Here is a 14,093-nt window from a genome sequence, read left to right as displayed (position 1 = left end):
GTTTTTGATAGGATACAAAATACTAACATCAACCAACAATCGTATTAAAAAATACTTTTATTTCTGTTGCATATGTTGAAAAGTGGCACAAACAGCTTAACAGACTCTTTAAAGATACCGAACTTAAAATTGTGGCCAGGCCAATACAGAAACTACACGCTATACTGAAAAATCACTCAGTCCTTTCCTTGTTCGCAACACAAATAAATGACCTGATATACAACATTTCTTGCAGAGATTGCAACTCATCTTACGAGTTTTCCTCTGAATTTTCGTGTTAATCAACACGAGGCCTCAGTTAATGTTTCTCATTCAGCAGTATCAGAATTAGCGTTTCATTGCCGTTAACAAAAAAACATACTTTTTTTATTAAACGAGGCCAAAATACTTAGTGTCCAACGTAATTATACCAGACTATTAATTGCAGAAACTGTTGAAATTAAATAACAAGAGAATTCTGTTAATGTTCGCCAGCCATTTCTAATCTCCAATTTGTGGACTTTTTACGCACATGCACGAAGACAAATAATCCGTATTTAAATTTCATGCTCACCCCTATTCAGTAATTTTCGTTCCTGTGATCACGACATATGGTCAAAAAGTGTTGTCAGCTTCAGGAAGGAAAATCGTTTTGCAATTTTTTAGTTAAATTTCTTTTAATTACTTTAATTTTTAATTGCATTTGATTGATTTTTAATTGTGTTCAACTGATTTTTATTTTTTACTGTAATGTAAGATTTTCGATTTTTTTGTTTTAATTGCTGGAAAGTATCATACGGAAGTGTTCTATGTATTATATTGAGGTAAACTTCTCTTATTATTTTACAAATATTGATATCAACATAGAATGTATTGAGCATTACAGCTCTGGTTCATACTATAAATTTTTTTTTTTTTTCGGTACAGTTTTTGTTCATATACAAATGCTAGTTATCAGAAATAGTATTCCACCATCACTCAGAATAATGAAATGGTAAAATAGTAATTAGTGCTTAGAAAGACAGATGATCACCAATGAAAACAATTTTCTCTGAAGCACATGAGTCTATCAGTGGTGGTTGATTGCTGGAACAAATTTCCATCTGTCATTATGGAAGTTGACAGCTTAAATAAATTCAAGGCAGAACTAGACAAACATTTGGAGTACTACTACTACTACTGCTGCTAAGGCTATGAAGCAAATGCATTTTGCTATGTACTGTTGGGAATATACATAGAGCAAGTTAGGAGATAGGTTCTTTTATATTACTGCAAAGGTAACTAAGGCCACGATTGATTATCTGTACACCACATCGGTACACTGCTTATGTTCTGATGTGGATGTTTGGGTGTATGGAACAATCATGCTAGCTCTTCCTGAGATCAAATTTAGTATGAAAAAACAAAAAAAAAAAAAAAAGAAAAGAAAGTTATTCCATTTATCAAATGGATTCAAATCTTATAATCTTCCTATTCAGCAGTCATAATTACTAAACTAAGGCTTTTAATATGGCAGCTGCTTTACAAAATATCTACCACAGATGTACCACAAAATATCTACCACAGATGCACAATAGAAAGTGGCCATTTTATAATCTGGATAAACTGAGCACAGTAACAGGGATGACAAAAGAGGTCTGTATAATGGACATTTAGAAACACTTTTAAAAAGACTTTTCAAGAACAAAAAGAAAAGTTTTAAAATTACCTCCTCGGAACTGCCCTTTGTTCATATACCTTTTAGATTTTTTTTCTGATATGACATGATATTTAACTGCTGAATATAATAAAAATCTTAAATTAAACATCTTTACCATCTTTTTTTAAAATGATTATGTTAGTCTAGGTCTGCATGTCCAAATGTATTCTCCTAGAGGAAAGCAGCATGCACAAAACAGAGCACTTTCTTACAATCTTTCGATTGATTCTTGCAAGACAGTTTGGTGATATTCCAATAAAGCTGGAAGCAGAGTTGTCCTCAAGTGCTGTTCATAACTTGTTCCCTCGTACAAAAGTAGTATATAATCATTATGTATTCTATGCAATTTCTTTGTAATCTTGAAATACCGTTCTTTAGCTTCTTCCAATTTTTTGCTTTGTTTTCCTACAGAAAAATAAAAAAATAAATAAATAAAATAAAAATAACTTCAAATATCAAGTACTATAAAATCACTACAGTATAATAAAAACACAATGAGTACTTTTTTTAAAGTAAAGATAAAATGTTTACCCTTAAAACAAACTGTACTCATTATCCACATGTCAGAAATAGTCATAAAAGCAACTGCACTCACATCAGGGGTAAGTAGATCGATCAAAGATAGTAGATAATTCAAAATATTCAGCTCAATGAGTTCCAACAGACAGTCATCATTGAATGCCATATCAACAATCAATCTGTTCATGCCACTGTAGCAAAAGTACAACACCAAATGGTGGCTAATACAATCACCAAATGGAAATCGCCAAAAATGTGCCACAACATTCAAGTAGACCGAAGAAATTGATGGAAATTGGAGAGTACTCAGAAGAGTGGTACATAGATCCCATCAGTACTCACTGAATTCTGTCTACCAAAAATTCATGTAGGCCAGAGGACCTAACCGAAGTAGAGGATCAATATACAGGGAGCTGCGTAGCATCAGATTTTTATGGAAGAGCTGGAGGCAACAAACCAAACGTGCAATGCACAGCTTCAACTTGCCTGGTGCACAAGCTATCATAATCAGTCCCTGGAAGTTAGCTGTATTATAGAGTGATAAATTGCAGTACATAGTTTTCCAAACTGATGACTGCGTTAGAGTCTGACAGATGTGGAGAATGTTATTTGCCCGGGGTTGTTTCTCACAGTTTGGGCTTGGATCACTACAGTCATTTCTGGAACAATCAATGCCATATAGCACATTGAAACGAGAGTTCTTTTCTGTCTCAGTATTACAGTGCATCATGTCCCTGTCATGCTCCACTGCCTGTAATGACTGTTGTTATTGTTGTTATTTGGTTTTTGGGAGCATTAGCAACTAAGGCCATATTGCTCTGGGAATATGCGGTGGTCATTCCCTGACCTTTCCACATCCTCTGTATTTGGTGGTGACGGGCTCGAACCCCGGTCTAATCAAGAACGTGTGCTACGCAGCCTGTAATGACTGTTTTGAAGATGTGCAAAAGCATTGGTTACCTGCCCAGAGCCACAATATTAATCAATGAACCCTTCTAGAACGAACAAAGAATGTTCGCTTTGAGCCAGGTTAATAGCCCTCAATCAGTAGCTGAATTGACCATTCTGTTACATGAGGAATGAACAAAAATAACAACTTCCTATGTTAAAATTGGTTCATAGTGAAGGATAGGTGCAATTAAGATGAAAGGTGGACAACACATTATTAAATATTGGTTCAATAAAAGATTCTTTGAAACATGCAGGTGTCTAGTTACTTTTAGTAATTGTGTGTGTGTGTGTGTGTGTGTGTGTGTGTGTGTGTGTGTGTGTGTGTGTGTGTGTGTGTGTGTGTGTGTGTGTGTGTGAGCAAAAGAGATCCAATAACTATACCTTTTATATACTGATCTTCATATTTGGCTTTTGAAACTCTCCATAATTCAAGAAACTTTTCATAGCCATTTTTGGTTTTGTTAACAGCGTCTTGTAGCTAGAAAGAAATATCCACATAAGATTCATTCAACCTATTAAAAAAAAAGGATTGTTTACGCATAAATATCATAACAAAAAAAAAAAAAAAAAAAAAATGGCTACTATAAATATACTAGTAGAAAGTCCATTTAAGTTTCAACAGTAAGCTACTGAAACTTAAGTGGACCACATAATTTCAGAAATTAAAATATATGTCATTTTATTCAATTTTGCAACTAAATTTGATTTATTCAACAACTTCAGCCCAAAAAATAAATAAATAAATAAAATATATATATATATATACACACACTGATAAAACAAAACATTATGACCACCTACCTAATATGAAGTTGGTCCTCCATGTGCAGCCAAAACAGCTCGTACCCAGTGAGGCATGGACACTGCAAGATTTCTAAATATGTCTTGTGGTATCTGGTACCAACACATAACCAGTAGATCCATTAACTACTGTAGGGTCCGTGGTTAAGATGCAGCAGATCGGAGTTGCTGTTCCAACACAAACCACAGATGCTCGATGGGATTCATGTCTGGGGAATTTGGAGGCCAGGGCAATACTTGGAAGTCTTCCTCATGTTCCACGAACCAGTCTCGAACAATCCGGGCAGTGTAGCATGGTGCATTATCCTGCTGAAAGACAGCACCGCCAGAAGGGAAGGGTGTTGCCGCGAAAGGGTGTACCTGGGAGTGCACCCTTTTTAACATCGGAGTGCCTGACATATGGATGACTGGACCCAGGGTATCCCAGCAGAACATTGCCAAAAGCATAACACCGCCGCCACTGGCTTGTTTTCATCCTGTGGGGCATCTGAGCACCATCACTTCCCTGGGTAAACGACGCACGCATAATCGGCCATCCACACAGTGCAACAGGGATCGTGATTCATCGGACCAGACAACCTTCTTCCAATCACTCAAGGTCCAGTTTCGAGGCTCGCATGCCCACTGTAGGCACTGTTGCCGGTGAACCGTGGTTAGCATGGGCACTCGGAGTGGCCTATGGCTGCACAGCCCCATTTTCCGCAGGGTTCGATGTACTGGGTGTTGTGACACATTACTCCCGTCACCAGCATTCCAATTACTGGAGAGTCGCGCCACAGTTGCCCTTCTGCTGCCACTACCATCCGGGAGAGCCTTCGCTCACTTCGAGCATCGATGAGCCGTGGTTGTCCAACACCTTGATGGTAGTTCATGGGATTCCTCTCCTCAGACCACTTTCGGTAGGTACTAACCACGGCTGACTGGGCCTTTTTGGATATGCTCAGACCCAATCATCTGGCCATTACAATTTAACCTTTATCAAGCTCACTTAAGTCTGCTGCCTTCCCCATCTGGAGAACAAGAGTTTCTATAAATACAGTGTTGGAAGGGTATACATGCTCATTAGTATCCTGTTTTGCAGAGGTGTAAGCATGGCTCCATATGTTTAGTTGACATCAAGGAAAAAAAAAAAAGTGTAGTTGTTGCGCTGTCCCAGGAAGTGCTTTCTACACTTGCTAACACTGATAAAATAGGCTGCCACCAGTCAAAAGTATCCTGGGTGCTGAAATTAAAGCGTGAAACTGGTGAGGTGAAGAGAGGACCTGGATCAGGCCATAAGAGAGTGACTATGCCTTCCCAAGATCGATATTTGAAACGGCTATGCCGTTTCAAATATTCGTAATCGCCATGTAATGCACTCCTGATCTAAAACTGGACTTTGAGATGGCCTCTGGTGTTGAAACAAGTGCACGAACTATCCAAAGACAGCTTTCAGAATGTGGTCTGCATGCCTATCTGCCCACCTTTCTTGACCCAACAAATGAGGAAGAAGACACTTGCTTGGGCTAAAATGCATGTTTTGTATAAAAAAAAAAAATGGGACACTGTCATCTTTTATGACAAATTGAAATTCAACTGCATGGCTCAGATGGGAAGCGATATGTCAGAAGACGAAAATCGGAGGCATACTATCCTGACTGTATACACCAACTATAAAGTTCCCGGCCAGTTAGATGGTCTGGGGATGCATAACAAGCAAAGGGGTGGGGTGAATTAAGTTTATTAACGGAATGGTGATTGCAGAAACCTAACTGCTATCTTGGAGCAGTGCCTGAAACCCGTTATTAGGGATCACCACACAGACATCCAAAACTGCATTTTTCAACAGGACTCAGCACCTTGCCACACAGCAAAATAGGTAAGTTTTATGCTATTTAGATTTAATGATGAGTTGGTCTTCAACACTGTAATGCTAGCATTACAGTGTTGGACTGGCCAGGCAGCAGTTCAGATTTGAACCCTATTGAAAATTGCTGGTACATAATGTCGTAAAATTGCTCAGAAGAAGCCAACAAGTAAGATTCAGCTGCAGGAGAGCATTGTAAGGGTGGTACCGCAAAATATCCAGAAGTTTATTAACTCTAAGCCAGATCGTTGCAAGGCTGTAACTGCAGCTTGAGGAGGAACAACAAAATATTGAGGACTCATTTTGCTGATTTACAGTACATAATACTATTACCTTAACTTGTCATTTCAGTTTGTACACGTAAATGCAATAAAATGTTTGTTTAGTTGTTGTGATTGCCATTTGCACGAGTTCTTGTATTTCCATTAATTACGCATTTTACCCTTTGGGAAGATATTTATGGCAGTTAGGTATATCAGGTAGTCTTTTTGTTGGATTTAATTCACAGAGATATATATCCCATCTAACAAATGCATTTCGAACATTTCTGCAACCCACAATCCAGCGCAAAACACGTTATTTGCAAAATTCACAAGCAATGCAGTTTTTTGTCTTCCACTGTAGCTGTTAATCCTTCTAAGATTTGCTCTTCTCTTGAAATGTGCATTAACAAAATCATTCAAGTAGGCAAAATTAATAGTAAATAAGACTGACAAGCTCTGAATGAAGTAATAGGTTTCTCTAATTCACTCTTGATATTGACATAATTGTCACAATGTAACATTATATGAAGGGTTAATTCAACTTCAAGAACACATGCCACTATCAGTCAGGCTCAACTGACTTAACAGAAATGTTGCCCCAAGTCCAAATTACAAACATTGTGTCTTCTTTGGGCTACAATTCAACACCAGGGATGAATCCACAAGTCTATCAACCATTCCCAATCCATCCCATCTTAACTTAACTCGATAGCATAATATGTAGCACAGTATTAGGAATCTGTTAGCTTAGTATACTATTGTCAATTAAATTTATAAATCTTATTAATTTTCATTGTTAATTAAATTGTATTTAAACAGAAATCACGCCCCAGACTAGAGAAGAAAAGCAACGTGCACAAAATAGTGGGAGTGAGCTCTGGCATTGCCCAACTCAATGCCAGAGCTCACTCTTGTGCATCAGGCAACACAGCAGCAATCATCAGAGCAGGATGCACTGGTCCCACAGGAGCTAGTTATTGTCGGTGACTCAATTGTCAGGGAAACAAAAATATATTTTGCAAAAAACGATAGGTGGAATAGGACCAGGGTATGTCTGCCAGGGGCAAAAGTTAATGATGTTGTTGAGCAAATATCATCTTTTAAGGGCACAAAAGGTGATACTGTTGTACACTAATGACATTAGTTGGCACTAATGACATTAAGAAGAGGAGGAGATCTGTGGATTATACTTAGCAAGTACAGGTCAATGTTGAAAAAAAGCCGCAAGTTAGGGTTAAATTTGAAAGTGTAGGCAATTCTGCCCAGACATGATAGAAGGGAATATATGATGAGAGCCTTGTCAATCAATTCAGCCCTGGAGAGATTGTGCAAGGCTCATGGGGTAGAATTTTTCTCAGCATGGACTGTGCTTGTTAACAGGAGAGAATGCTTCTACAGAGACAGGATACACTTAGACAGAAAGGATGCAAGAATATTTGTTAATGCTATCAGGGAAATGTTAGGTGGGTCAGAAACTGCACAGACTAATAGATTAACAGTAGCCGCAGGCGGAGGTGGAAATGATTCTTGCACTGCTTCTATTGGAACTAGCAGCAGCCTGGAAAGCAAGTTGCTGGGGATTTCAGAAACTGCTGGGTGTCATTACGAAACAAGTAAATACATGGGCTGTGTTAGGATAACTAAGAGTAAGGATAGGGATGCATGTATATTTGCACTGCTAGGAGTATAGTACAGGCAATCACCCATATAACACGGTACTTCTACAACATGGTTTCGCTCTAACACGATTGATAAATTGTCGCAATCCTCACATAACATGGTACTTATATATAACAGTTTTGCTCTAACACTGTTAGAAAATTACGACAAACCTCCCATAACATGGTATTTTTGAGCTTTTGTGCGGTAAAAACCCTGTTGCATGTAATTTTTCAACATTTCCATTCTTTTTTGTGAATCTCCACTGTTGACTCACTAGTTGTTATGCAAAAAAAAAAATAAAATAAATAAAAAAAAAAGGGAAATCCCCATATTTTATTTTTTTTGGGAAATCAAATCCCCATGTGTGTTATTTGAACTTGTGCTTGTTTGACACTGTAAAAAATTGTAACTTAGAAGCGTGCTGTTCGTTACTTTTAAGGTTTTTGTAAGATTATTTTAGATTTTATTTGATTGTTTATAAATTTTTTTCGGGTATGTATTACTAAACTTTGTTCTTAAGAACCGTATTGGAATTATTTCTTTGTTGTGAATTAAATTCCAGCCCTAAATTACGCCTAAAGAATTTTGGCATAATTTGGATAACTGCCGATTTATTTAAAGAATGGTTTCTAAATTGTTTTGTGCCAGCTATGGAAAACTATTTAAAGCTGAAAAATCTAGATTTCAAAGTTTTATTACTAGTGGATAACGCATCAGTCCATCCGAAAGAGGCACCTCCGTAGCCAGGTGGGAAGGAGCAACAGTGTGTAGCACACACTTCTTGATTAGACCAGGGTTCGAGCCAGTGACCACCAAATACGGAGGATGCGGAAAGGTCAGGAAATGACCACCACATATTCCCGGAGCAATATGGCCTTAGTTGCTAATGCTCCTAAAAACCAAAAAACAAACAAACCAACAAACATCCGAAAGATTTAAGTCATCCAAAATATTAAAGTCATCCAAAATATTAAAGTAATGTTCCTACTACCTAATACAACTTCTTTAGATCAAGGCATTATATCTACATATAAAACACATTACAATAGAAAATCATTACAATGGATTTTGGAAAAAATTGATTCCGAATCTATTGAAGTGGCAAATAAAAACTTGAAGACATCCTCTATCACCTAGAAGAGGATTCAGATTTATATTGTATATCCTTTCACATGATAATATTTTAGTTCTGTAAAGGAGGTATGTGGAAGCAGAAAATTCTCATGGGCTATTTGTCTACAAAGGGTACTAGGAAAGTTTTGCAATATGACGCAACAATGAATCACAGGAAGCTACTTGTTGCTGCATGTTGAGACATGTTCATACATGCATAGTAGCCGCCGCGCCAAGTTGATGGGCTCAGTTATTCATTAGTAGTGAGAGTGTAAAGTGCTTGCGATGGCATCGTGGTCACGAAATGAGATAAGGACAGTTTTGCGGTATAATTTTGTGCGTGGTTTAACCATAGACCAGTGCTTAGAAGAAATGACTCTTGCACTAGATGATGATTGTCCACATCGTACAACGATATTCAGGTGGTATAGAGAATTCCAAAGGGGAAATTTCACTCTGGAGGATTCTGAGAGGCCGGGAAGGCCACGAGCGTCAGTTACGAAGGAAAACGTTACTGCTGTGAGGAAAATGCTTGACGAAAACAGGCGAGTGACCTACCAACAGATAGAGGATACTTTGGGCCTAAATGCACCAGCAATTCGTTCGATTCTGCAAGATCATTTGCACGTGAAGAAACTTTGTTCTCTCTGGGTACCGCATCAACTGACTGAAGAGCAGATGACACGACGTGTGACTTGGTGCAGGGAGATGTTAAAAATGTTTGATAAGGGACAATCTCGGTATGTGAACAACATCGTGACAGGTGACGAGACTTGGCTGTACTATTACGATCTGCCGACCAAGGCTCAAAACAAAGTTTGGGTCTTTGATGATGACGACACACCCGTAATTGTCAGAAAATCCCGATCTGTAAAAAAGAAAATGATAGATGTATTTTTCAAATCGAGTGGAATTGTGGAATGTGTCGTTTTGGACACGCAGAAGACAGTCACAGCTAAGTGGTATACTGAACAATGCCTGCCTAAAGTCATTGGATCTATGAAGAACCAGCGGCCAAAGTCAAGAATGGACACCTGGTACCTCCATCACAATAATGCTCCAGCTCACCGCGCCAAAGCCTGCACCGAATATTTGACCACGACAGGACTGAAACTTCTCGAGCACCCTCCCTACAGGCCAGACCTTGCTCCCTGCGACTTTGCACTGTTCCCGCATGTGAAAATGAAGCTAAAAGGGAGGCAGTTTTCCAGTGATGAGGACCTTCTACGGGCTTGGGACAACGAGTGTGCTTTACTCCCTAGTGAAACTTGGCAGAACTGGTTTAAAGATTGGTTTCGGAGGATGGAGAGGTGTATTGAATGTAGAGGAAATTACTTTGAAAAAATTAAATAAACAAAGCTGTATTACAAAACTTTCCTAGTACCCTTTGTACTATTCTCAGCAAAACACTGTGGCTACTATAGTGTTTTGCTGAGAGTTCCCATTTCACTTATTTAAAAGCAAAGCTCTACAAAGGATGGAATTTGATTTTGGCATTGCATAACAATAAAGCTGCAAATCTCCAACAGGTAGATTTTCAAGAGTAACAAAAAAATAATAATAAATAAAAAAAACTTCTTTAAGAAAAAAAAAAAAACAAGTTTGATTGTAATTTATATTTAACAAGTGGTACAGGCATTCACTTTTGAGCATGTTCTGCTGATGCTCAGCACCATCAGAACAGATTTGTAGTCATGCAGTCAACTTTATCCACTGGGTCAGAATACCCAGCATATTGCACACAGGTCTAGAAGTTTCATTTTATGAAGGATGTGGATCTGTGGAATAGGTGCACAGAAGAACAACAAGAAACAAACGGATGCTCCTACCAGAAAAAGATTCAGTTCTGCAAATTTCAGCAACTGGACTAAGTACCTGCAAGATCTGACTTAAAAATGTTTAAGGCTGTGAATCGATTAAGTAAGCTCAATGCTGATGACATCTCTCCTCATGCTCAGACAACATATGGGGGGAAATAAATTTAAGTTGAGGAAGAATGGTTGCCAAATAGATGGATGAAGATATGAGATGGATGGATAAATAAATTCAAGGAAGAACTACATAAACTATTAAAGGAGATGGACAAGTGATGTGGGAAGTGGTTTCTTTTTTTTCATTATGCTGTATAAGCCTGCTTTCTTGCATCATTTGCCACTACTATTAATATGTTACTACAAAAATTCCATGAAGCTTCCTGCATACTCTTGCTTTAATATACTTTTCCAAAGATGCTTGAAAATTTGATGTTTCAATCCCTGGATTTAAATCTGTAGACCTTTGCCACCATGAAAAAATCTGTAGAAAGATTTAAGAAGTTTTAGTTATGGTATTGAAGTTTAAAACCATAAAGAGTTCTGACAATGTATTCAACATGAGTCTAAGGGGATACACAACATGCACGAAAATTTTTAGCAGGCATAGCTATCGCTAATTCAATGTATCTGCATTAGTGAAACAGGAAGAAATTGAGTAATTAATATAAATTTCTTATGTGATAATGTTTACTGCTTATGCTTTCATTTTATTTGTGGCAATTCAAAGAGGAAACATTTTTCATACCATATTCACATGAACTTTGTTTTAGTTTTTCATGCAGAATCCATCCTGAAATTTATGAAATACCTTTTAATAAACATTCACCTTACTCTTAGTATACACTTACTCTTAACAGTTCTCCATGAATACGAGAGTGTTCATCTAAGTATAGTTTTCTTAATGCCCTCTTTTCCACTAACAAAGAAGTAATATTTTCTAGCGTGTGAGATGCCAAGTAATCTGCATTTTGTTTCACTAGTTTACTTAAGGCCTCTGTTTCTTCTGCAACAACACTCCATGCCTAAAAATTAAAATGAACAGGACTGATTATGACTATTTTTCACATTCATTATTAACAAAATCACACGTTATTCTTTAAAATATAATGTAATACTAACATTTTTGCTAAAAAAAATCAGTATAAATTAAAATGCACAAGAGAAATAAATGGAAAGCAATAAGCTCATATACATAATCTCCAAAGATAAATCAATTTATCATAATATTTAGTTATATTTACATCTATCATTTAAGAATCTATCATCAAAAGAACCAAGAACCAAATTATAGGGGTGAAACAATACCCACCAGTTGTATTTGATCACATATACCAAGAAATGGCAAAAGTATAAAATTGTTTACTTACAATGACAGCATAATTGTCATTAAACTGCTTATAATATCCTCACTGAGATCTACCACCACAACACAGTGATACAGCGACCAAAAATGAATAACTTAATGGCAAAAGTGAATATTCATTTATATAAGTTTATAACCAAAATTTAATTTAATTCCATTTTGTATCACACTCTATTCCTCATCAAAACCTTTAAAATTATAAAATTTTTGTAAATGCAAAATATGAGAATAAAATGGCTTTTACAATTTAATACATATACAGAGTATTTAAAAATTGCTTGGAACAAATGCAAAAGCATATTATATACCTAAAAATAAAAAAGCTCCTAAAAACAAGTCTGAAAAATCTATTTTTGAAATATTAAACCTAAACTATACATTACAAAACCATGGTGATTATTTTGCATAAAGCAACATAATGTTTTGTTCATAGTGAACAAAACATTATTGTTTTGAACATGTTTTGTTCATAGTGAACTGCTGAAGTAGATAATTGGCATCATTTTAATTGTATCTCATATTGTGAATACCTTCACAATGAGTAACACTTCACCAACGGAGAAGATTATTGTTATTTATTCTCAGTGGATACCACCACCCAAAAAGCACCGTTTCAAGGCTTGCTGGCCTTTCCACAGTGGGCAAGTAGGTACCCAGGTCTTACAATCGTGACAATCCAATTATGAAGTATAACTCCACAATATGAGAGGTGCCTGATGGTGTGCAATATTATAAACTATGGTGATTATTTTGCATAAAGCATGAGACTACATATAAGATTCACTAGTGAACCGAACAAAACATTGCACCATGTTTTGTTCATAGTGAACTGCCGAAGTAGATAAGTGATTGGGTGGTGGTATCCACTGAGAATAAGTAACATTGGTGAAGCATTACTTATTCAAGGTAGTACAATACTATGGTAACTCGTTGTGAAGGTATTCCCAATATGAGATACAATTAAAATGAGGCCAATTATCTACTTCTCTCATATTGTGGAGTTATACTTCATAACTGGATTGTCATGATTGCAACACCTAGGTACCTACCTGCCTACCGAGAAGAGGCCAACAAGCCTTGAAATGGTGCCATATGGGTGGTGGTATCCAAAGAAATAAGTAACATTAGTCTTCTCCACTGGTGAAGCGTTACTTTTTCAAGGTAGTGCATGGTAACTCGTTGTGAAGGTATCCACAATACAAGATGCAATTAAAATGATGCCAATTATGTACTTCGACAGTTCGCTAAGAACAAAAAATATAAAATCATAAAACAAGAATAAAATTAGTTATTTACAAAGCACTGAATTTTATATTTCAAATATACTTTGATAAATATATTTTCTGGACATGCTTTTCTGGACAGCAGAGAGAGAGAGAGAAACATACCCTTGCAATCATACTTCCACCTAATTCTTCTGTTCTGTCTACTTTCAAAGTTTGTATACAAACAGAATTTAGAGCAATGGCATATTCTCGATCACATTTTATTCGTAAAGAAATGCATCTTTTCATATTTTCCAAGAGTCGCAACTCTGCATCCTGCAGAGAAATCAGTGCCTCGTGTGAAGTTTTCCCTTGGAGATCAGCAGCAAAACCCATTTTTACCTTTAAAGAATAAAACTCAAATTATTCAAATAACCTTTACATAGAGAAAAACAGAATAAACACTTGGTGTTATACTATGTTACATTATGTCCTTATGTTATATTACATTAAAACTACTTACAAGGTGTGATCAAAAAGACTGGGGACTGAACTAATATTTGGGAAATGATATTTATCCATGATGCTAATCCATTAAGCTTACTGGCTATTTAGCTGAATCTCCTTTTAAGTAGTCTTCTTGACATTGCATACACAGATTTCAATGCTTCTGCAACTTCTAAAATCATTTGATACGCATTTTTTCAGAAATTATAACGTGTTATTGTGTAGTGTTCTATATAATTTCCTCAGTTGTTGCAAATTAGTTACCCTTCAAAGATTTTAGACTTGGGGGGAAGTGGTACATGGAGAGACAAATCCAATGGGTATGGCAGAGCACAGTGATGGAGAGCATTACAAGAAATTCTTGAATGGAA

At 36.7% G+C, this 14,093-nt stretch overlaps 1 protein-coding gene across 1 annotated transcript in view; it reads right to left on the bottom strand.

The window, feature by feature from the left end:
• LOC150089401 (tyrosine-protein kinase Fer-like) overlaps window positions 1–13,611 on the bottom strand; it is a 171,056-nt gene extending 157,445 nt beyond the window's left edge. Inside the window, exons 1-4 of the mRNA XM_090389967.1 lie at window positions 13,399–13,611; window positions 11,496–11,669; window positions 3,530–3,626; window positions 1,891–2,083 (exon numbers count right to left, since the gene is read on the bottom strand). Coding sequence (XP_090246093.1) covers window positions 1,891–2,083; window positions 3,530–3,626; window positions 11,496–11,669; window positions 13,399–13,611 — 677 coding nt within the window. The remainder of the gene's footprint in view (window positions 1–1,890; window positions 2,084–3,529; window positions 3,627–11,495; window positions 11,670–13,398) is intronic.
• Window positions 13,612–14,093: the final 482 nt, after the last annotated feature.

Source organism: Mastigoproctus giganteus, chromosome 2 (genome assembly GCF_048544385.1).
Source record: "Mastigoproctus giganteus isolate SK-2022 chromosome 2, ASM4854438v1, whole genome shotgun sequence".
Taxonomy (NCBI): domain Eukaryota; kingdom Metazoa; phylum Arthropoda; class Arachnida; order Uropygi; family Thelyphonidae; genus Mastigoproctus; species Mastigoproctus giganteus.
The sequence above is the reverse complement of the archived record's forward strand: the minus strand, read 5'-3'. Positions and strand labels throughout refer to the sequence as shown.